The sequence below is a fragment of the Agelaius phoeniceus genome, chromosome 3 (assembly GCF_051311805.1).
Source record: "Agelaius phoeniceus isolate bAgePho1 chromosome 3, bAgePho1.hap1, whole genome shotgun sequence".
NCBI lineage: Eukaryota > Metazoa > Chordata > Aves > Passeriformes > Icteridae > Agelaius > Agelaius phoeniceus.
Genome location: NC_135267.1, coordinates 98698759 through 98723806, shown reverse-complemented (window position 1 = coordinate 98723806; position 25048 = coordinate 98698759). Strand labels below are relative to the sequence as shown.

The window sequence follows — 25048 nt, the reverse complement described above, 5'->3', positions numbered from 1 at the left end:
TTGTCACTTGGCTTGGAGTGAGGGGCCAATTTTTGGGTTGGATGCATTTAACTGAATTTTCCAATCTAGCTTTTTATCCAGTACAGACTTCAGAATAAGATAATCAACTAAAGGAGGGCATGTGAGAAGATAAAAATAAGAGAATGAAGCAGATCAATGTGTATGGCAAGACAAAACTAAAATCCTGCAACTACAGGAGTTATACACACAATTGTTTATTCTCAAGGTGATTACAAAACCCCAGGAGAAGATGAGCTGTAAGCCCACAGCCAGCCATAATCTGGCTGGGATGCTCACCCTGCACTTGCTAGAAACAGCCAGGAGCTGACTGTATGCACCAGCTGGAGCAGAGCTGAAGCCTCTTCCTCCAAGTAGAGTGAAGCTGGCCAGGAACACCTCTCACCACATGGCAGCACCCACAACCTGCCACAAGGAACACTTGATCTCCCCCTGCTCCCACCACCACCTTGATGCTCCTGGGCTCAAACAACAGGAACCTGAGTCTGGACAGTGCAGATGAGCACTGGCACTATTCATCTTCATTCTGAGAGGTGGCATTTTTAGCTGCAGAAGCAGTGCAGGGAGATGGAAGCAGCTTTGTGAGTACATATGAAGCAAAAAAAAAAAAAAAAAAAAAAGTCACATAATCTTTTGGTCCTGTTTGCAGCCTGTCTGTACCAGCACCAGGGAGGGTTTCTCCCCACCAGAGGCAATTCAGAGTTAGTCCCCACAGGTGTGAGGCTCATCTGTAACTTGCTTAAAAAAAAATGGTGGAGGGGCAGCCAAATGTATGAAGGCACAGAAATCATGACATCTGGGTGGGATAACCAGGGGACAAATCCTCCTGTATTTTACAGTCTGTGCTATGTAACAGCAGCTCAGAGCTTCAGGTCCAGCCCACTGATCACTGCTCTGGCCCCACTTCAGCTCAGGAGGATGCAGTAAAATTGATTACAGATGTCAGATTTGGTCACAGAGTGGTTGTAGCCCTTCAGGCAATCCATCTACCCCTTCCAGAAACAAAGTCCAAGCCAAAGCAAAGTAGCTCCTTCCCCTCTGCCTCTCTGTGGCTGGGGTTGCTTCAGGCTTCATCCTCCTCCACCTTTTGCTGCTCCTCCCTCAGTTTAGGCTTTCCCGGGCTGCAGGAGTCCTTCCCTGCTCCTGGCTGACATGGATTCCTGCTAAACTCCTTCAGCCACTGGAGGCCCAAACCTTCAGCCACTGTTGCCACCTTGCACACACATGCCCTGCTCAGCAAGAGGAGAATTTTCATTAAGATTTTGAAGAAGAGCTGCTGCACAAGAAAACCTTGATTTCTTGGTGCTGTTTGGAGCAGGGGTGCTCCCACTCACGTGGGGTGGCGGACAGGTGTCTGAAACACTCAGTTGTCCTTCCTCAAGCTGAATGGTGTCAGAGGTGCAGCTGCACACTTGAGGATAGAAAGAAGGCAGAAACAAAGGTTAAGTAATACCTATCAACACTGACAGATGAGTTGCCTCTTCCTCCTCAGAAGTGTCTGTGTGCTCCATCCACACTGAAGGTAGACATTATATCCACCACTTTGCATTTCAATTGATGGAGAACATGAATAGTGTCAGATTGCTCAGGACATTATCTTTTGCTATTTTGATTTCAAAAATGAAAGCTATCAAGTCAGTACCATAAAGATCCTCTTATTACAGATAACAGGAATTGCTGCATTATTGGTCTGTCCTACCACTTGTAGTAGTTCATGGCTTATTGCCCCTGAAGAACATCTCTGTCATGTAACTGTGCCTGTCTGTGTTTGCATGGCATATGAGAGCTATTACTGCTCTGAACTCCCTCTTTGGGCTGGCTGGGGACATGAAAATTGACCTGATCAGGAAATGATGCTTGATGAAAATGCTCTATAGTTTCCAAATTTTCCTGTTTAAGGGGAGCAGCAAAATTCTCTTAGCTGAAAATTGGCCAACACTTCCCTATTCTTAGCAGAATACCTACATTTCACTGTGAGATGCCCATTTTCTCCAGGGGAGATAAAGTACTATGCTTCTTACACTGGCCTTTGAACTGATAGATGATTTGAACTAAAATCTATCCTGAAGAGCCTTAAGTTTTAACTTGGAGGAATGAGCATCAGATAGCTGAGACACATGAAAAGAACTTCAATGTTACCAGTATTTATTATTAACTTTGAAGCATCAGGATGTGCTATGTCCACATGCTGTTAATATTACCCCATGTGCCTTTGGGTCCGTGTTTGTACTAAGCATAGGCATGCTTCATTGTAAATGTGTATTCTCTTGTCCCTGGTTTTGTTCACCTTGCTGTGTCTCAGGAGTGTGCCAAACACCTTAATCTGCTTAGCAGAGTCCTTTTCAGCTAGAGGACACCCTCTCTACCTCTGAGCAAGGGAAGAGGTGCAATGCCCAGCTGTGGAATGGCACCAGGAAACACAGAGCTACCGCAGCTGCTGGAGCCACGAGACGAGTCTCTGATTCAGTGATTTGTGGCTGTGAATTTCACAGATTCACTAAATATAGCTGGATGCTGATTCGTAACAGTAAATTGCTCCAGCCGGCAGGCCCAGGCGTCCTGCCTTTCCCCAGAGGCAGCTGATGGGCGAGAGTGCTCAGGAATACACCTCTCCACTCCCAAAAATGGTGAAAGATGAGGCACTGGCACCAGCGCTGCTAAACCGTGTCTCGTATCTAACGCTCTGTCTACGTGACAAAGCACAGGACACTCCAAAGAGGCTCCGTCAGTGCTGTGCACCGCGAAACCCCGTTTGAGGTGAAAACGAGCAGAAACGACCGGGAGCGAAGCCTTAACTTCCCCTTCCCCTACCCTTGGCAGTTTTGGGGTGCCTCCCGGCCCGGGACAGGGAGTGCCCCTGAGGGCCGGGCTGCCCGGGCGGCACAGCGGGAGCGGCGGCTCGGCCGTGCCCGCGGCTGCCATGCGTGCTTGGAGCGCCGGGGCTGCCCGCGCTCCCGCCGCTTGCGGTTCCCCGCGCCTCCGCTCCACAGCGGCTGGGCCGGGCCGGTGCGCGCTGCGGCTGCCGCTGCCTGCCCCGCTGGCAGGTAGGGCCGGCCGGCTGCGGGGTGCGCAGGAGTCCCTGTGCGCCTGTGTGGCGTGTGAACGTGTGTGAGTGTGCGTGTGCGCTCCGCCCGGCCCCGGCAGGCTGCCGAGCCGCAGCGGCGGAGGCGGCGGCAGCAGCCGCGGAGGTACCGCTGGCTCTGGCGGGGGGTGGGCCAGCAGGTAGCGGCGGCAGGGGTCACGGCCGGGGAGCCGCGGGGCCGGGAGGGCGGCTGAGCGGGCAGGGGGCGGCGCGGGGGCTACCCGCGGAACCGGCGCGGAACCGGCGCGGAGCCCCGGGCAGCGGCGAGGCGGAGCGGCTCTCTCGTTGCAGGTGGCGGCGAACCGGATGCCTTTGGCGGGCAGAAGATGTGTCATGGGAAGCAGCCGAGCGGCGGCGGTGCCCTCCTGGCGGCGCGGCGGCGGGCGCTGGCCGCGGCGCTGTGGCTGCAGTTGGCGCTGAGCCTCGGCCCGGGGCTGGCGGCGGGCGGTGAGTGAGCGAGGCGCCCTGGCCCCGTCCCCGGTCCCCTCCTCCGCCCGGCCCCGGCCCGCGCCACCCCATCCCCAGCCGACCCCGCAGCCCCGACCCGGGGAGAGCAGGAAAGTTCCCCCCTCTGCGCCCCCCACCCCCTCCCGTGCCCGCCGCGGGGACGCGCAGCTTTTGGCACCCTGTGTGGGGACCGCCGGTAGGAGGGAGCACTGGCTCTCTGTAAGTACAGCTTCATTTTGAAACAGCGTAATTTTTTTGAATCTAAAGCGGAAAAAAAAAAAAAGCGCCTTGCCTCGCCGCGGTCCGCTCCGATATCTCTTGGATGACTCTCAGTGCAAAATCCCCGTGCAGCTGGGGAAAGCAGGAATTTGGGGAGGAAGCTGGCGATTCGGGTTTGTAAATGCAACAACGTCCTTCAGCACTCTCCTAGTGGAGGAGCGACCCAGCCTTATTTGACCTTTTTAATTTTAATTACCTTTTTAACACTATCATTTAAATTATTGAGCCTGTGAGATATTTCAGGAGGTACTTTTAATTACAAAATTGTTTTAAATTGATTTCATAATTAGACTTGGATTACTGGAAAAATCTTAAAGTAAACTGCTTTGCTGCAAAATGAACTTAGCTGTGATATGAGAGCAGCTTCACATTCCTACTCCAGCATGGTATTATATATTTGTGTTGGGGGAATAAGCCATTTTTATGATTGAATTGCATCACTAATGGCAGGCAGAGCCCGATATAAAAATTGCTTGAGCTTCTTCTTCTCGTGCCAAAGATTTATGCCAAAATTTTCTAACTTGAATGCCTAAGCCCAACAGCTCTAGTCCAGATGTGTTTTCTGTCACTCAATATGGACTTACAGGAGTATGGCTAAAGAGAGCTTCAAAAGGTCATCTTGTCCATCCTCCTCCTGATTCAGTCCTATTTTTCTCTCTGGAGACAATAATGCCATTTTCCAATAGAAATCCCGTGACTGCAACTGTGATTCCAGCTAAAAAAGCTTTTAAACCATTGCAGTCACTACGTACCCCTCTTTAGAAATCAATGCCTTTTTATTTTTAAAATTTATTTTATTACAACTGTGCAACCTTGGTTTCCTGGGCAGTTGATGTTTCAGTGTGGTGATGCTATTCAGCCTGTCCTGTGCCTTTCTTGGGATTGGAGTTGTGCGTGCTTCTGTCCTTCTCTAACCTTCTTATGGCTCCATTCATAAAAATGAAGCTGCTCCAAGGCCCCCTCCTCCCTGAGGCTCTGCATATCCCACAGTTTGATTGTCAGCACTTATTTGGCCAATTAGTGCAAAAGGTTCTTCAAAATATGGTTTATATCTCCCTCAAATTGAATAGTTTTCATCCTAGCCTGCAATAAATTGTTGTGCGATGCTGATCGTTACTAATGCCGCTGCCTTTCACCTCAGTGGTGTAACTAATTCTGTATCAAATTTCATTTGTAAATCACTTCAGTATCTTTCAATAATTTGGGGGTATTTTTGGACAGAGTCTAGGGAAAGGCAATGCACTGAACAATTGTGCATGGCCATAATCACTAGTGAAAAACATTCATTGCTGTTCTGATTATTGCTATTAGTTTCCAGTGTGGTTGTGCTCAGAAGGTAGGCACTGTATAAATCCCAGCAAAGGTACAGTCCTTTCATGTGGTAGAATATACAGTTGTTGGGTTTCCTTCACCCTGAGTCATTTGAGTGGTAAAAATAATAAGCTATGTAATTAGAGCAGAGGACTGTGAATTAGCATCCCTCCTATTTTAGGCTCCGTTGTATCTGTGAGCAGGCTCACTGTACTTATGTAGCTTGCTGTGTTTGCTGTGGGGGCTCAGCTTTTGGCTCCCCAGCCTGTGACCCAGAGTTTGGGAACTCTGTAAGCAGCTGTTGACCAAAGTTGTGATTTTCTGGTACCTTTGAAAATTTCATTTCTGTAGGACTCTCATTTTATGGATCTGTGTATTTAGACACAAGGCACATGGCATTACTGACTAGTTTGGAAAATGTAGCTCCAGTCTCCTTCTATCTTCTCATTATCTGTTAAATGAGGATAATCATACTTCTCTCAGAGATTAGAAAAGAGTTTTGATGACATTTAATGAAAATACTATGGAGGTGGAAAGAATTAGTTTCAAAAGCTTTAGAAAAACAGCACTGACAATATGCTGAAATAAAAACTGCCTCACATATTAAAACATTAAAATGAATAATTTAGGGTTATTTTTTCTAAAAAGCAATCTACAGCTTGTATTTTGGATCCCATTTACAGCTTCTTCCCTTCCTTGGGTGATACCAGGATTTGTCTCCTGTAATAATCCTGTTACGACTTGTGTGTCTTTGTCTATCTTATATCTGACTAAGCTCTATTGATTGTCATGTTCTACGATTTCACCCCAAATCAATACTACTTATAACTCTTTCTTTCTTGTCAATAACCATACAGAGAATAACTTTGTTTGTTACACTTTGACTTTTGCAAAAGTGAATCTAGCGAAAAAATTTGCTGTAGAAGTGAATTCAAATGAGCAAACCTTTCAGCTATCAATATCCCTCATTCATCCCTGATGTATTAAAAACTCTGTTGCTACTGAGGATAAAGTGTATCTCTCATACTTAGCCTGTGCCTTTCATCTAGTCATTTCTGTTTACAGAATTATTTAGGTTGGAAAAGACCTTTAAGATCATGGAGCCTAAGTGTTAACGTGGCACGGCTGAGGCCACCACTAAAGCTGGCCCCAAGTGCCACATTTACACATCTTTTAAATGCCCCAGGGGTGGCTGGTTCAACCACTTCCCTGGGCAACCTGTTCCAATGCTTGACTTCCCTTTTGGTGAAGAAATTGTTTCTGATATCCAGTTTAAACCTTCTCTAGTGCAACTTGAGGCCTTGTTACCTGGGAGAGGAGGCCATCCCCCATGTGGCTGCACCCTCCTTTCAGGTGGTTGTAGAGAGTGATAAGGTCTTCCCTTCAGCCTCATTTTCTCCAGGCTGAACCTCCCCAGCTCCCTCAGCTGCTCCTCATCAGGAGGTACAAAAAAAGAGACAAAGCAGGAGCAGGCTGAGAAGTCTGGTATTAGGAGAAATGAAATGTTAGTGGATGAAGCTGATGACAATTTACCCTGGAGTTTTAAGGTATTGAGTTCACTGTGAAACTAGTATGGAGAAAATAGGTGTAATGATGAATTTTTAAATATATTTCAAATTCCTGTAACTATATTAAAATAGTGGAGGATGATGAAATCTCAAAGGAGAGGGAGAAAAAAAAATTCAATAAGATTCTGGTTTCGAGATTTGTTGTGTTGTCTTGTACCCAGATGTCACTTGGGCATGTGTCTGCTTTGTTGTCATGGGTCAGTTGGGTAAGCTCTGTTCTTCTGCAGGGCCCAGTGGGGAGTCTCAGGGCTGCAGCACACATCACCACAGGCTTGGATAGGGCCATGACCTTGTTTTGCCTCCTGGCCTCGAGCAGTGTTAGCATTTTGGCTGTATTTCACGGTCTGTTTCATCTCTTTGACATTCTGCTGCAGAAATGCACACTCCAGTTCCTCCAAAGCCTGGATGGCTCCAGTTTTTCTGAACTTTTCCTAAGTTTTTGTTGTACTTTCTGGATTGCTGGTCATTCATGAGCTTGCTCTCATGGAACCACTTCTCTGTGGAATGTGCCTCACTGGCATTGAACAGAGCTGAGGAATATCCTATGCCTTGGAGCTCTCCTCCTGCTCAGACATCTTGGGTTCCTTTGTTGTCATTATAGGATGATGCTGCATTATATTCAGCTTCTGGTTCCCTGTAGCTCTCAGGGCAGAAAATGCTCTCTTTTTGGCATTGTAATCTGTTGTATTGCACTTACAGTAATCAATTTGTGGTGTTTCCCTGGTTGCATGTTCTGCAGGCGACATCCCTCTGCATCAGTAGTGCTTTTAAGCTGGAAGCACATCATGCACAATTGCAAAGAAATCTGGCATATTGTGAAACTGTCAAAAAAACTGAGTATTAGTGATTCCATGAAGAATAGTGGTGAGATTCTTTCTCTAGACTAAGGCTGAATTGTTGCTGCTCTGTGATTGTATTACATTTGATTGAAATTTTGGTTATGCCATGGTTATGGTAACTAACCATTGACTTTGGATGTAGTGGCCATCAAAACCACATCCCTCAGGTTTCTGAGGGTAGTGGACTTTTTTCCCTGGGGTAATACAAGTTTTTGATATGTGATGATGATGATGCAGATCTTTGAGAGGGCTGACTTTTGGTAACCTGCAGTTGTTTCTGGCAAGAAAAGCTAGCCAGAGATTTGCCATAAGCACCTTCCATGTGATTTTGGGATTATAAAGAAGGTTTTCTGAAAACTCTAAATGTTTTTTGATACCCTCTCACTAAGTCTGCAGCTAATGTATTTTACTGTCTCCCTCTCAGTGCGTCTGCTTTTCTTGTCAAGCAAAATAGACGTTTCAGCCTTGAGTTCCTTGTACATTTGATGAAATCATCAGTTATTGTGTAGGATTTTTCTTAACCTCCAGCTTATTGGAGAAGCTCAATGCTTTGAAAGGAAAAGATTTTTCCCACAGTGACAGGATCTTAATCCCATATGTACCTCATGCAACCTCTGTTCTCAGCAGTTAATCACTATTTTGGTGCTGCTCTGATTGCAAGTGGTAAGGCCGGTGACATCAGAGGATGACAGTTCATCAGTTGTCTTAGTGGCACGTCCATCTGCCTACAGCCTTGAGAGAAGTGGGCATATTTGATAGATTAATCTTAAATCAGTTTCTTAGCACTGTGCTAGAAGGAGCTTTATCACTGATGTGCTGTGTCATTTGGAGACCGAGGTTAACTCTTGCTTCGCTGCTTTGCTTCCTTACTCCCAGGATTGCAATAGAGTATCTTTGATCTCTGTATTAGGGATGATTACAACTTTGGGAGAATTAATTATGCTTTGCTTGATTTTCTCATCTATAAAGTAGATAAGCGATGTATTTTGTGGGCGTGTTATGAGGGAGTTTGAGAACCTCCCAAAGAAAATGTTACCAGAATGAGAAATAGAAATTTTAGCAAAGCATAAACTGAGCTTTATCAAAGTACAAGGTTCTTTACTATTCATTATTTTTGTTGTTGCTATTTGTGGGGTTTAATAATTGAATATTCTTACCAGAATTGGGAAAATGCTATATTTTTTTACTTTTATAGATTCTTACAGATTTTTTTCTACAGGATTGATCATGTACTCAACCTTTTTTTTTTCAAATATTGTTTGAACTCTGATTGCAGTTCATTTACTTTTATAACAAAATACACAGTATTAGAAGCAGGAAACCTTGCACTTGTGCTGTGCATTTTCATGAGGTTTTAGGCAGGAAAAAGACCACAAAATATAGCCTGAATTCATATTTGCTGTGTGCTGGTGAAAATATGAATGAAGGCTGGGCTACACTTACTGGTGAGCATTGCTTAGTCAAAAAATAAGCTTGAGGGATAAAGTGGTGTAGTGTGTACAGTTTGATTCACTAAGTGGAAAAATTTGCTTTGCTAACATATTAAGGGACTGAAGATACAAGGATCCTAACAAATTCAGCAATTTAACTGTGAAACTGGCATCTCCTCACTTGGTTTTATGTCTCCTCAGCTACTTCTTTTGAGGTGGCACAAGCAGAGCATTATGAAACCAATTATGGGCTGTACATTTATTAATTCTCACAGTGGTTTATAACAGCAGTTTTTGGTGTCCACACTCACCATCTATCTGACTGCACTATTGCTTTTGTTGGCACCAAGCTTGAACTCTTGCTTTTCAGAGGGGGCTCCCAATGGCTTTTCCTGAACAGCTGGACTGCTGATGGGATTCATCTGAGTCAGGATGTTTCTTTCTTTTCGTACTGTAAACAGTGGAAGTGGTTGGTGGTGCCATCTGTGCTCACTGAGATCCTGTGGGGCAAATGTGTTTCCACATTTGTGACCTTTGATTCTTTTAAATTAAGTAGTGTCCATCCTGGGTTGCTCTTCTGCTTGTTGTCAAGCATTTTTTTAGCTAGGGAGAGTCTAGAATTTATCAGGAACATTTCTGTATTAATTGATTTTGTCACTGATGACCAACTTCAGAAAGGAGTATAGGGGCTTTTCTGCCAGCACCCCTGCTTACTTTTGATAAACGTATCTCATTAAACCCATAATTTGACAAATATTCTTGACTGTGGTAGCTTAATAGTAACAACAGTAATAAAAATGTGACTTATTTTTTTATATAGTTCTTCTCATCCATGGAGTTTAAAGCACTTTATAAAGGAATGTAAGTATTATTATGCTCCTTTGTAGATGGAGAAATGACTGTAGAAAGATTAAATGTCTTGAAGACGCATTTTATGTAAGAAACAGATGTTGCCATATACAGGGAAGAGATCCTTTGGATCTTCATCTGTAACTTTCTTCTGTAAATAGAATTTAGGGGAATTCCTAATCCACATTTTTATAATATGGTCTCTATAATAGGATTTTTTGGCTGTGACTGTCTTCTAATTGAGATGAGCAACTGATTTCCTATTCACTTGAATTGCTACTTAAGCAAATCACAGAGAGTTTTTCCAGTGTGATTTATTTGTGTCACTCCTTTATGTCTGAGATATCACATTGCATTTTTCCTGACACCAAAAACATCTTCAGAATAACAACAACAAAAAAAAAGAGTCATGAGTTAGGGTAGAGCCCTGAAAAGTGGTATTATGCAGGTTTCTAATGGTGTTAAGTCCATATTAAGAAGAAGGGTATTTCTGCCTTGCTCAGTCATTTGGTTCATGATCACAGTTTACACAGAAGAGCAACATTAGAGAAGTTCTGCATGTGTTTTAAATTAATTGAAACATACTTGAACAGTTAGAGAGGAGAAAATCATTGCATGACAGGCAGGTCCATGCAGGCTGTGGTTTGAGTGCCATTGCCTTATAATGCCTGTCCCTCTTTAGAAATCAGTGGATGTGTAATGTGTTCCCATAAAAATATGGATTCAGCTTACAAATGTTTGCTCATGGAAGCATATGATGTAATGCAGAGGACACAGAAGGATGAAACAGGTCTGCTTCCTTGATCCTTTCTGCACATGGTGAAGCACAGGTAAGGGTGCAGCAGAGTTTCTGTGTTGAGATTCTTTAACTAGAAAAATTTACAAACTGAAAAGAGGAAATAGCTTACAATAGCCTGAGGAAGAAAATAGGTTATGTTACTAGGGGTTAGATTATGTAGAAGTTGGGTTATCAAGGGTATCATGAGATAATATCCTAAAAATACACTCTCTTGTACACTGCTAAAGAAAAAATGAGATATGGCATGTATATGAATCAGAGGAATCGTTATATCACTGGACTCCCATTCCGGAGACCGAGAGAAAACACTAAAAAGAAGAGGTTGTCTTTGAAAATGCAAAGCCTTCAGATCTTTTTTAGTACTGCAGAAAGGCAGCAGAACTCATAGCTGTTTATGTATCAGGAGGCTGGAGAACACCATACAGATTCAAGAGAAAAGCTGTCATACATGCTGGGAGGGAGGAGAAGATGCTCAGAAAAAGAAGCTTGTAAACATGGAGTCCTGTTCTCACTTCTGTCATTACTACCAGCAAGTCTGTGCAGTAGAAAACTATGGAACAGAAATTTAAAAATTTAATTTACATCTTTCAATGTGACAGTGGTCACAGGGGTTTTCAGGATGAGGGAAGAGATGTAGATCTGACTCCATATTTCAGAAGGTCAGAATTTTATTATTTTATTATATATATTACATTAAAACTATACTAAAGAATAGAAGGAAAAGTTTCATCTCAGAAGGCTAGCTAAGCTAAGAATAGAATAGAAAAGAATGATAACAAAGGTAGCTGGCTCGGACAGAGAGAAAGAGCCAGCTCTGCCGTGACTGATCACTAAATCCAAACATCCACACGAGACCAATCATGGATCCACCTGCTGCATTCCACAGCAGCAGATAACCATTGTTTACATTTTGTTCCTGGAGCCTCTCAGCTTCTCAGGAAGAAAAAATCCTAAGAAAGGATTTTCACAAAAAGATGCCTGCGACATTCAAGACATGGGACAACACACTTGAGAGCAGAGTCACAGAAATAGGACTGGAAAAGAGCTCAGAAGTGCCTGTAGTTTCTCTTCCTGCCTAGAGCATGGGAGTCACACATTTACCTCAGGCATCTTACCATTTGAGACTTTAGGTTGGAAACTGTACCATCTAACCAAATGCTTCATTCTCAAACCTTTATAAATGTTTTTGTCAAGTCTAACTCGAATTGTCATTGCTGTAACATAGGACTCTGAGGATTTCCATCTCTAGTGTGGGATTCCCAAGTGTTACTTCCTCCTGTGCTGCTTGTCAGTAGAAATCCATCAGTGCTGTGTCTTGGGCCATCCTGACTGCTGCTGTCACTTTCCTGGGTCAGGCTGGAAGAATGAAGACTGCCCCAGCAACGAGTCTTTCAAAAGTTATGGATTATTTAACATCCTGGGACCTGAAGTTTAGCTGGACCTGCCCCAATGTTCGTGTGTTGCTCCAGCACAGAAGGAGCTGTTGTGATTCTTGATGGTGGAACTTCCATTTTTCTGGTTTAGTGAAGGTCACAGCTAAGTTTGTGCTTAACACAAGATCAGATATTTTACTAGCAGCTATCAAAAAGGTCAGCTTTACCTTGCTTGTTCTGAAGGGCTTGCAAGCATTTTCCAAAGTCACAATTGGAAAGCATCAGGAATAAATCTCAGAGCCCTCCCATAAAATATGCTTATTTACACAGTCTGTTCTCCTTGGGGGTATTAGACCTACTCTTTGTACTTGATCATGATGTAAACAGTATGGTTATTGCCACAGTAAATTGGACCCAAGTGAATTTGTGTTTTACTTCTGCAGACTGAGTGAGGTTGTTTATACTGAACAGCCCTGTGGTAATAGATTAAATCCACACAAAAGCCAGTCAATAGCTTAAGACTTCCGTGTGTGTTTGCAAATAAACAATTTTAACTGGAATTTTGATAAACAGCTGCTTGACAGCTGTCACCCCTAGTGCCTGCATTCCCATTTCCAGTGAAATGGTTGGTAATTGTGGGTATCCAGAAAGATTGTGTCATTCAGGAATGGCAGCGGGGAGGTGAGGGATATTTGAGAGTGCGTGGGGAGGAGTTGCTTGGTAAGGCTAATTTGGAAGTAAGATTTAGAGCAGCACTAAGAGGTGAATTAGCAAGAGGTGATCTGCAATGGTGTGGGGATGGAAGTCAACAGCCCTACTTGCTTGGGTAAATCTATTAGCTGTAAGAACTTCATGGCATAGAGTGGAGGGGTTTTTTTATGTATTTCTAATACTCAGTGGAAACCTACCATGCTATTGCTGTGTTTGTGTGATAATGATTTGTATTCTGAAAGCAATGGGCACTTATGAGAGAGAGGCATTTTTCTGTATCTCTCCACTTAGTTGACATTTTTAGGCATATTTTGTACACATCATCTTACTCTGAGAGGACACAAATGATCCACTTACAACTGAAAATAAATAATAAATAATTTGGTCTCCTGTAAATTGGACTCATAAAATAGCTTGATTGCAATTACCAGCTTTGCAGTAATCTTGAAGGAATTAAGATAAAATGATGTTATCATGAGCAATAGTAAAAATGAAAATACACAGACATTTGTGTTGATCTTGTAGAAGTGCAGAACATTCTTCTCTCCTCTGAAGGGGGACCATGACTCCTCCCAAAAGTACAGTCGCAACCATTCTGGAGGAGCACCAAGCTGCTGCAGCCACAGTCCTGGGTCCTGCTCTATCCCTCCTTGGGTTTAGAGATAATCATCCTGGGTAGTTCTTTCCATTGTGGACTCATAACATCACATGCTCTTTTCTCTTCACTCCTTGTTCTCTTCTCCAAGGCCTGGGGTTCTTCTGTGGGGCCAGGGAAGAAATATGGAGGATACAGTCTCTTATCTTCGGACATAATTCCAGGTTAATACGATCTGGAGTTACATGGGTGAGCTGGAGGGTGTGACATGGCTGTGACAGCACAGTACCCACGTTTTAAAACTCCCCCTCACTCTGTCCTGTGGGATTGGTGTCCCAACATGAGAGGCTGTTGTTTCAGGCCTTGCCTCTTCTCTTTTGACACTCAGAAATGTTTGCCCAGATGGAAGAATCCAGCTTTCAAGTCTAGCAGAGTTCTTCCCTGCTGCTGGTAGCCTGTGCATTATCTGTCACTGTTGCCCTGATCCATTGCATCTGTCTTAAGAGACCAGCACAAGGAAGGTACAGTCTAGGACTGATTTTGTCAAGACTAGGCTGGTCTGTAGAGGCTAGGATATATTAGTTCAAGGGGAAAATCCCAGTAAAAAATATATATATAAATGATTGCACAATGTGTGTAGATGAAGCCCAACTCCATTATGCCTATGATCTCTTGGAAATTAGGTCAAGATAGGACATGCCTCTGCACAGTGGCTGTAAGAGATGCCAGTGGAAGAAATTGCAGGAAGGGGCATCTGGTTATAAAGGAGGGATACATATATGTCTTGGTATGCAGCCATGCACTAACACATTTAGCATGCCCCTTATTAATCTTCTGGATAGGTGGATGGGTAGGGAGGAAGATTAGTAGTGGGATGTATGCATATATGCTGAATAAGAGTAAGAAACTAAGGAAAAAAACCTCACAACCCAGGAATGAAACAGCAAAAAATACCCTACACTCATTGACAGTCTTTACAAGGTTCTTATGCTGGTTCTTATCATTTACAAGGTTGCTTTTTACACTGAAAAATGGATGAGTGCTGCCTCTAATGCTTCTGTTTAGACACAAGAGTGATACTGGATTCATGTGAGGGATGGAGAGCAGGAAAGTGTTTGGTATACTTAGATTCTATTTCATTTTTATTTCATATTCAGTAAAGTTACAGAGACGTACTTCATTCCTCATTTTAAAGAGAAATCCATCAGATAAATTGCGTTCACTGGAGGGAGAGGAATTTTGTCAAAACCAAGATGAAAGATGCCTTTCTGCAGTAGCCTTGATGTACTAGGAGGTGTGTTTCCTGGATGCTACTAATAGGTGTATTTTTTAACCCTGGGTTCTGTATATGAAAGAGTTTTCTTGGTCCTTCCAAAAGGCTGTCTCAGAAACCTTTTACTTTGAGCAGGTAGATCTGTGCTGCTCAGGAAGTCTGTATGTCAGCCAAGCCAAGGTTACAGAACTGAAAAAAAGAGTATTTTGAACTTTTTTTTTTGCATGCCAACATCTATTAGAATATTAATAAATGTAAGGGGGCACTCAGAATCAGCTCAGAATTATGTCAACTGGAGGGTTTGCTGCAGTGCATTAGTATCACAGGTAAATGATTCATGACTTTTGCCATCTTGGCCAGTTTGAAGCTGTGATTTAAGAATGCAGACTTTCAGGGAAAACAGTTATAAATCTGATCTGATTTTTTTAATATATTTTATACATCTGATCTGATAATTATTTTTTTCCAAAGGAACAATGTAGCAGCTCCCAGCTGCAGCTCTGTAGTCATCTTAGCATTTGCTGTTTATGATCCCTTTTTGCCATACTAAATCTCAGTTTAATTCTTTGGTTGTTTTATTGGAGAGGGAAAAGTCCTTTGGTAGTGCATATATACTTATAGTGTTAGAAAAAATATTTTCCATATGCTGAGGTTTTCTGTCCTTTCTGTCAAGTGATTCTGTTATCATATAATCTCCTCTGAAGTACAAACCCCAGGCAGTGCAGGAAGCTGCAGCAGGGTTTCAGGAGCCAGTGGGACTGGCAGCTTACTGTGAATGTTAACACGAGGTTGCTGTTTGTTCGCTTCGAAGTCCATTTGCTAGTTTTTCCCTGATCTGAACGTGTTTGGAAATTGGATGACATAGGGATTTTCCTGTTCATCAGCTTTCCATTTCTCCTGTGAATTTCCTAGGCAGGAAATTCAGACTATGGGGACTCTGGTCACCAGCACCACAGCCAAATTTTCTACAAGAGCAAATCTGGATCTTCTGTATTACCTCCTACACTTGACATAATGAATGGAGGAGGTAGGGGTGAGAAGAGTTTGTATGAGATGAAGAGATTTGACCTCATGAAACAGTTCTAAAATGATGCCCCCCCTCAATGTACATGCAGGGATGAGGAAAATCTGGGTTTTTTTCTACAACACAAGATGATGCTGGTCCTTCTGGTTGGATGTACAGCCTCTCCTTTCAGTGTCTGAAGATCACTCATTCTTTCTCTCTTACATCCTTGTCAGTCTATACTTATACTTATCTCTTCCTCTGGCTTATTTTTAAAAGTACTTACCTGAAAATAAAATGAACAGGTGGACTAGTGCCTTTTCTGGGAGATTCTCTGGGAGACGCTACAAGGCAATTAAAAAATGTTTAATATGTCTCTTTTTGTAATTTGGCTCCCATTCAGCCTTCTCCAGATCATCTGGTCTGTCTGCTGTCTAGATCAACTAGCTTTTAAAAAATGTCTTCATGCGCACTTTTAAACCATTTGCCTTGATCAGAAATACAAAATAAAAGTCAGAAAAAACAAGATGGGGATGTGCTAGATGGGGAAAATATCAAGGGATATATTATTCAGAGCTTTATGTAAGACTTCCTTTTTTTTCCTAGTTGTAATGGTAGTTTCACTCTTGCCTCTCTTATTGAACTTGACTGTATTCATTTGGTTTGTTATGGGTTATCTTAGTGAGATTTGAAAGCAAGGGCTGGTCAGTGTCCAGTCCTGAGTGTTCCTTAGTATCAGTTCATATGATCTGTGGTAGGAAGGGAATGATTCTGTACATCCAAGCCTAATGACTTGAATTTGTAAAGCTAAATAGCAAAACTGCTATGACTCACTATATTTTTAGCTCTGAAGAGGAGACAGTGGAGCAAAGGTTCATCTTCCATACCAACTGTGCCTTTTGTTGAACAATCTGATCTTGCTGAGAGGTTTAATGTTCATCCTTCCTTTTTTTTAACCAGGTTCTGTAAGATGCCATGCATCTGTTTGGCTTCTATTCATAATAGGCTCATTCCTTGAGAGAATGGTTCTCTGCTCTTGTGGTACTGTACAGGCCCTTGCACAGGACAGAGACTTTGCAATCTGAATTGTTGCTGGAAACAGCCAAAGTAGAAAATGTGATTGATTTAACTGAAATAGCAACACAGAAGTCTGTGGATTTGGTTTGTGCTATTTCAAGTAGAAATATTTTCTCAATTTTCCTTCAGAGTGCTAATTATTTTACGTTTAAAGAATGATTTTCAGAGGTTAGACATTTGTTAGTACAGAATAATAAAGGAAAAATCACATTTTCCCGTGGAATAACTGATCCAGATTCAGTTTGGAAAAGTGATTTCCAAAAGCTTTTGTTCCTCATCTCATGGAGTGCTGCAAAGCCTACCAGGCTGCATGGGCTCTGCTCCTGCCAGGTTGTCATGGTTTGATGCTGGCGCAATGCCAGTGTCCCCATGAAAATATATGCTCCCTGGTGTCTGCTGTGAGATGTGACCAGGAATAGAGCAAAGCAGGCTCCAACTTAGAAATAAAGAAGAAAAACTTTATTAACCTGCACCTATATATAAAAAGAAACACACACAGAACTCAGAATGAAAACCTTCCAAAAACATTCCTCCTCTTCCACCAAATTTCCAATACATCCACCCCGCAGATCATCAACTCTCAGTCCATCACCACCCTTCAGATAATCAATTCTCAGTTCATCAATGAGAGAGGAGTCCCTCTTGTACCATAGGCTTCCCCTGGAAACACAGTTGAAACCTCTTGTCACATGTGGCACTGCTTGGAGATCATTTGCCATGGTGACATCTTCCTTCCATGCCCGGTGCTTTTACCACTGCGCATGGACCAGAGCTGCTTCTAGGGTTCCCCTTTTAAGGATGCTTTGCGCCAAGCCATTGCCTCCCCCTAAATGCAGTCTCTGTGTCACAGGAAAAAATGGTTCTGTCCATGGCTATACAAGAAAAGTCCAGCCAAAGGCCACTCCATCACCACCTCTCACCTAAGATTCTTCTCAACTTCTCTCGTGGCCCATTTCCTCTTATCTCATCTCTATCTCTCTTCTCATTCAACTCCAGGAGGATCAGCATTTGTAAGGTTTCCATCATCCAAGAAAAGGGTTAAAAATCTCAGGCTCTGCCTGTCCAGAACTCCCACGGCTGCCCTGCTGGGCACCAAATTTCAAGGTGGCACAAGCACCATCTCTCTCTCTCTCTCTCTCTCTCTCTCTCTCTCTCTCTCTCTCTCTCTGCCCAATGGGTCTCGGTGCTCCTCCACCCTTCCATCCCGCAGGGGCCTTCACCCCCCTTCTCTGTCCAAGCCCCGGCCTACCTCACCCAGCTGCATGGCTTCCCCTCCCCCACCCAGCCCACAGCCGGGCACGGGAGCTCTGATCTCTTTCACTGACAGAACCCAAGAGAGCTTCCCCCTGGGAGTTCTCTGCTTTTAACCCTCTGTGTTCTCAGAGGCGTATCCATGTCCTCAGTGGCCACACCAGGTGCCAATATTCAAATCTGAGCACCTATTGGTTTGACCACAGCATCCCAAAAAACTCACTTCCTTTTCAAACCAGGACACAGGTTTACCTGGGGAATAACTGGTCATTAAAATCCTCTGTTGCATCCAAGCAGTTCCAGTTTTTAACATTGAATTTCTAAGTAAAAGTGAGTGGTGATACTGTCAGATTTGAATAAAAAAACATGTTTACATCCTAAAAAAGCAGTGACATGACTTTGGAATTTAAGAACTCCTTTAGAATTAGTTTTAGCACTGAAATAATCCTAAAGTCCCTAAACTTTCAATTAAACAAAGGGCCTGAGCTGATGTGAAGGTGCAGGGCAGACCAGAGAGGTGCTACTGCCTTTGGGACACTTGCTAAGACTGTGACCAGAGCAAAAACCTGCATTCAGATTACTGAATAGTGGGATTTAGGTCCTAGTCTGTAGCTCATAATGGTGGTGCAGCATACTTGATAAGGAGATTACTGGTTTTATGGTGAGGTGAGTTGAAGAAAAAAGTAATTTTTAAATCACTTTAGGAGACTGCACATGCAGCAACCTTTTAATGGAAAAAACCCACCTTACTAGGATTTAAATCTAATTTGAATTATCTCTTAAGAGGGACATATGATGGTGAATGTCAGCTGAATGATGCTTGTATATTCTCTGTAGTGAGGTCTTGGTCTGCTGCATATGGAAGACTTACCTGAGCCAAAAAGGGAAATAAGGGCAGAGAATAAGGAGCACAGAGGAAGAATGTGCCTTACATTATCAGGGGATTGCAAATTCAGATAAAGTAAGACACACATTTTGTCCAAGAAGTCGGGTATGTAAGTTTAAAGCTTGTTCTAGGCAGTTTAACTTAGCCAGCACTTCCAACAGCTGATAACCTAAAGTGACACTGACCTTGGCAGACTTACAAGGGCCAGACTTGCACAGGGATAAATTATTTCTTGATCAGTTGCTCGAGTATATGAGATGCAGTCCAGCATTCCTTCAGTATTTGATTATGGGTGTTTGTTTTATCCCAGAACAAACATACTGATTGCAGACAGTGGAAGTAGAACTGTCTGTATATTTGAGCTTTTCTCTACCCAGGGGCGTAGTGATGCTACTGAGTTTGTGCTGTGCTGCTCTCTCCACTCACTTTCTTGACTCATCTGTTTTTAAAGCTGAAATGCATGGAGTAGGAAGTAGTGGTTTTGTTCAGTAACCGTGCAGTCAGGATTTTTGGCCAGATTGTCTTTTTTCTGGCCTCATTGCCTTCACGTCCATGAGAAATTTCATGACCTTGGTATGTGGACACACTATTCCAATAGCACAGCTAGTTTTCAAGTGTTGTAAGTGGCTGCTCTGAGGCTGTCAGTGTTTAGAGACACAGTGGAGGCAACTTAGCCACACCGTCGCTATTTTTAATCTACCCTCTGTGTACTGAATCACCATACCACCTGCTAAATCTGTCAGGGTCTGTGGGTGGTAAATGATGCTAGGGTGTAATTCCCATTTTTTGTGAGGAGCTACCCAGATTCAGGAAATAAAATGCCATGGTGAGAACAGAACTCAGCTGTACCCTCCCCATGCTTGTTGTAGTGATTTCTGTATAACAGAATTGGGCTGTTCTGAAGTCATAGCCCTTTCCTGGATTTGTGGCCCAGTGGACAGATCTTGCTGGTTTCTTGCACTAACTGAATGCTGTCAATGCCAAAACTCCCACAGATACCATAATTTTCAGCTTAATATATTAAAATGCCTGTTATAAAAAAAACCAAAAAACAAAAAACCAAAAAAACCATAATAAAAACCCTGGCCCAAAAATGTTATGTGATACCTCTGGGAAAGTGACAGCTGAAGGGTCCTTCTAGATCTTCTGTTGAGTGACTTGCTGTGTTCAGAGATGCTTTTGCACATGCTACTTTGCCCATCTGTTCTCCCTGCTTCCTCAGATCTCCTGAGCAGACAGAGAAGCACAACTCAGAAGACTTCTTTTCTCTCTGCAATTCAGAGATAAGAAATTATGTCAACTACAATACACTATTTGGATGCAAAAAACTCTGAGCTGGCAGGTAAAAAAACTCCAGATAGTATCCCTGTGGTGTGTGAGTTGCTCGAAGAATCCCAGTCCCCTTGGTTTACCAGTGGTGACTGAATTACAGACCTGTAATTTTGGACAGCCATGTTTTTTGTTTGCTTGCTCCTCTGTTAGACATTTAAAGGATATAATGCTCTGGTGAGAAATGGCTTAATTTATACCATTTGCTTTACCAGCATGGCCTTTAAGTCAATACTATATTGTGAGCTAAATCTCTGCTGACAGCACATGATTGATTCAGTTTTGCAGATGGGACTCAACCTGTCTTATGATTACCTGTTGTGTCTCAACCTGTCTTATGGTTACTTGCACACAGACCTAGCCACTGACAACTCAAAAATGTTAATGTGGGTGAATGCTCACACATATGCTTTACATATGTGTGAACACCCACTCCTTTATGCATTGCTGGAGGAAAAAATATACTTGTACACAAGAATCCTGTTCTTTATACATGGGGAATGCAGGATGCAAAGTTATGCAGCCAGAAATAGGAGCAGGGGGTTGAAATGTCAGCTTGTAAAAAAAAATGGAAAATTAATATTGAATGGTTGTATATTCAAGAGGGCTGAGCACGACAGGGATTTGTACTTGATTCATCTTCCTTCAGTAGGTCAGCACTTGTTGGCTCCAAATCTGAAGCTCCTTTCACCTGGAGGCCTTCTCTTACCATACTCTTGTAGGATACCTGTCTGTCCCACAGCCCTAGGCCACTTGACACTAATTCCCAGTAATTGCTGTCAGTGTTGAAGGAAAAGCTGGTACTGAGTCAGCGAAGAGAGGGAATTGTTCTGCTGTCCCTGGAAATTTTACATTTAGCACCAGTTTTGATACAAGGCTGCTGTGGCCTCCCCTGTGTGTTTTCTGAGTGTTGCCTGGTTCAGTGAAGACCACAGAAGTTCTGCATCAGAAGTAAAATGTCACAATTAAGTAGAGAAATTCAGTTTCCAGATTTTCATAGAACAATTTCTTATTGTAGAACATTCTGATTTGGAAGGGGCCCACAAGGATCATGGAAGTCCAGCTCCTGGCTCTGCACAGATTGTCTCATGGATAATCCATTTAGGATCATACTTTTGGAGATGCACTAAGCATTTGAAAGCATTTAAAAATATAAAATTCAGCTCACTTTTCATTTTTCTTTAACTTAGTGCCAATTTAGAAATTGTTATTTTGTTCAATAGACTTCAGTTGTAGCAGGCTAGTGCCTACACAGCAGAACTTTTCTGCCCTCCTTGATCCTGTCTGTGACTTATGAAACTGAGCAAGGGAGTCCCTGGGTCTCTCTGAAGACTAGATTATGACTCCAGTTTATTTGCACAACTGATGGCTTGAATTTCTTTTTTGTTCCAGAGTTTGTCCTCTAAGCATTTATTTTCCCATTTAATGAAAAATCTTTGCCTGGGGCTGAGCCCTGACACATGAAGTGGCATTTCAAGATCAAATGTTATTAATGTAAAAAAAAAAAAGCACTGGAGATCACTTATTTAATTTAAGGATTTATTTTCAGATGTGATTTATCCCAAATTTCTAGTAAAAGTCCATGGAAGTTGTGATTTTTTACCGTTTTTTGAAAGCAGATCCTGACCTAAGACACATCAATCATACAGCACCATTAGTGAGGAAGGACTTATGGCCACTGTACTGAAATCTCTTTAAAATGTGACCATCTGCCCAGTGTTATGCAAAGGCAGCAAATACTAATTACAGAATGTTCTGACATCTCTGGACTTTTGACACAGCTGAATCTGACCCAATATGTTTACAAAATTGAAGTTGATGTAATATATTGAAAACTTCACAGCTCAGTAACACTTTGTTTTCTGAACTGCTTTACCTTTGTAATAAGTATATTAGTCAAAAGAAATATATTTTTAAAAGGCGTTCAGTTCAAATTTGCATGAAAATTGTACTGTTGCTAGAGGATTTGTTATGAACTGTTACATAAATAATCTGCTTTTAAACTGTCGCAGATATCTTTTCATGAAAATCTTTTCTTTAGGATTTTTTTTCTTGAGAAGCTGAGAACCTTCAAGAACAAAATGTAAACAATGGTTATCTGCTGTTGTAGAATGCAACAAGTGCATCTGTGATTGGCCCATCTTAGATGTTTATAATTAATGGCCAATCACAGCTTAGTTAGCTCGGCTCTTTGTCCTGTTATTCATTCTTTTCTTAGTTTAGCTAGCTTTCTGAGAAACTTTTTCTTCTATTCTTTTAGTGTAGTTTTAATGTAATATATATAATAAAATAATAAATCAAGCTTTCTGAAATAGAGAATCAAATCTTCATCTCTTCTCTCATCTGAAAACCCCTCTGAACACCGTCACATTAAACAGCCTCTAAATACCTATTTATGCAATGTAGCAGTTGAAAAGTTAGCATGTATTTTAAGACTGACAGTAGCTTACTATGTTCAGCATCTTTGTCTTGTACAGCAGAACATTTTTCACTTAACAACATATTTGAAAAACCAAAGCAAATACCAAGAGACACACTATGCACACACACATGGGATTTAAATATAAAGTTCAAGTCACATTATGAGTCAGCTGCAAGCAGGAAAATATTAAATCTGATGATTTTTTAGGAGCTGTGCTCTTGTGCTTAAATGTTATAAAGGTTATTTGTCAACAGATAATGCTGTACATGCTGTGACTTGAACGACCTAAGCTGAAAAGGTTTCTAAATGGATAAATATTAAGAACTGGAACTACACAGTCTGATCCCCTTAGCCAAGCCCATGAGAGGACTCCTTCAGGCCACTCTGTTCAGTTCTGCTTTACTCTGTCTGCAAAACTGTTCACAGACCTGGGGCCTGCTTAACAAGGGCAGTGTCTGCATCATCTTGCCCTGTTAACAGCAGTGGCTCTTAGTGTTGTCTCCCTGCTTTTCAATCCAGCATCTGACTCTGCATTGAGAATTTCTCTTATGGCCTCTAGATGAGGTCATGTGTCCCTTGCTACCAAAACTGATTGTGTTCTGTGAGTGGTTTTGCCTCTTGTTAGACCATTAATGAATCTTGCTCCAAACATCAAGCTTAACAGCAAAATTGCAGGTTTTTAGTTAGCAGTGAAATAATCTTGACATTGCTCCAGCTTGTATTTGTGGGATTTTTATGCAATGTGCTTCTGGAATGGAGTGGAATATTGTATTCTGCCTACTCATTCTTCTATTCTTCATGTAAATATATACTCAAGTGTTTGCTGGAGGCAGTGGTTTTTTAAATCAAACAGGTTATATTTATTTAAGTGTGAATCTCCTATCCACTCCACCCTTGCAGGTGACAGTTCCTAAGATTGATTATTCAGAATGAACACCTCTCCTTATTCATGAATATGTCTTCTGCATGTGCAGGAGGACATTCATTCTATTCTGAAGTGGTCGCCACTTCTGCTCAGAGATGCTGCCCCTGCTTTGGCCTCACCATGGGAATTCACCAGGGACTGCTTGTGCCTCCAGGTACCCTTGGAACCAGTTGCCATGCTGTTAGATTTGTCTTGTTCTTAAGTTTGTACGGCCAGGACAAACAGCTGCTGTGTGAAAGGAAGGCAATGCCTGTCCCTGGTCTGCCCCAAAAGGGCTGATCCACTGCGATCCGACTGTGTGTGGGACTTGTCATGCAGGAGCAGCTGAGATGTCCCTGTGCACCTTGGTGCACTGGGACACAGTGGTGAGAATCCAACCCATATCCTGCCCCACACGATGAGTTTGTTTTAGGGGTGCAAAGCTGTGGCTTCATATTTGAAATCTGGAGGAATAAGTAGCTGAAGTAATTGTTAGTAAATTGTGTTCCTATTCAATTTTGAAATGAATAGATGATTCTTTTCAGGGATGTGTTAGTGGTGCCAAGTGAGAAGACTCCTTGGGCAAAAGATTTGACTACTTAGAAATTAAAATGGTGAAAAATAGATATAATATCTAGAAGATGATAGTTTTATCCTTTGGTCATATGTCTGTGCAGGCTGAAGAAATTAGTGGAGCTGGTTTCATTTTCTTAATGCCCTGTATGTGTTTTATACAACATTTTGGTTTTATAAGCAATCATGCACACATGCTTTCTGATTTCTCTGTTTCAGACTCTGGGAAGTTCTGACTTGTATAATGGGTCTAGAGTTATAAAGATTTAAATTGTGAAATATGTTAAATAAATAATATATTTCTTTAGAATCATCCTCAAAACTGAAGATTCAAGATTCTTGTTTTGAATGCTTCTTGAAGACTTTCTAAATCCCTGTCTTCTCAATCTCCTGGAAGGAGGGTGTGCTCACTTGTAGCTTACAGTTTGTCCTCCTTGTACTAGGTACAATCCTTTGAGATGCAGAGGTCATAGGTAATCAATCCTGCATTCATTTTTCAACAAAAGAATTAATCTGACTGATATTGAGTAGAATTTTGCCTTGAGAGAGAACTGCAGAAGTATTGTGAACCATGCACTTAGGCTTTCACATTTTTAACCCGTTAACCCTTGTGCATCTGTCTAATGTGTTCAGATGTCTAAGACTAAAGCTTTCTGTGAAAAAAAAAGGTCAGAAAAGGAAACATTGACCATATATACTCCCCCTTTCCTCTGCAGTGCATTGAGCCAAGAGTGCAACGTGGCAAAATTTTTATTTTTTTATTGATGCTTTTTCCATTTATTCTCATTGAAAAAAATCTTAGAGAATTGTGAGTTATTGTGACCTGAGCCTTTTGTTTCATTCTGGTAAGAGTAAGTTTTGAGATCACAATCATATTCCATAGGTGAGATCTCAGCAGAAGAGGTGGAATTCTGCCACCCTTTGTCACTGCATCTGTTGTACTGCAGGTCTTGTCTTTGGAATCTTGATCCTGGTTGCACCAGGAGAGGGTGCAACCTTCTCACTGTGTGATTTGGAAGACCAGTTTGA

General features: G+C 42.2%; 1 protein-coding gene across 11 annotated transcripts in view; it reads left to right on the top strand.

The window, feature by feature from the left end:
* Positions 1–2752: 2752 nt before the first annotated feature.
* Positions 2753–25048, top strand: part of SUSD4 (sushi domain containing 4) — a 73532-nt gene continuing 51236 nt past the window's right edge. For 7 of the 11 annotated variants that reach the window (XM_077175954.1, XM_077175953.1, XM_077175963.1 and 4 more), the window contains exons 1-2: positions 2921–3062; positions 3392–3547. In XM_077175954.1, coding sequence (XP_077032069.1) covers positions 2939–3062; positions 3392–3547 — 280 coding nt within the window. In that variant the 5' untranslated portion in view covers positions 2921–2938. The other 4 variants (XM_077175958.1, XM_077175956.1, XM_077175957.1 and 1 more) reach the window with 4 other exon arrangements.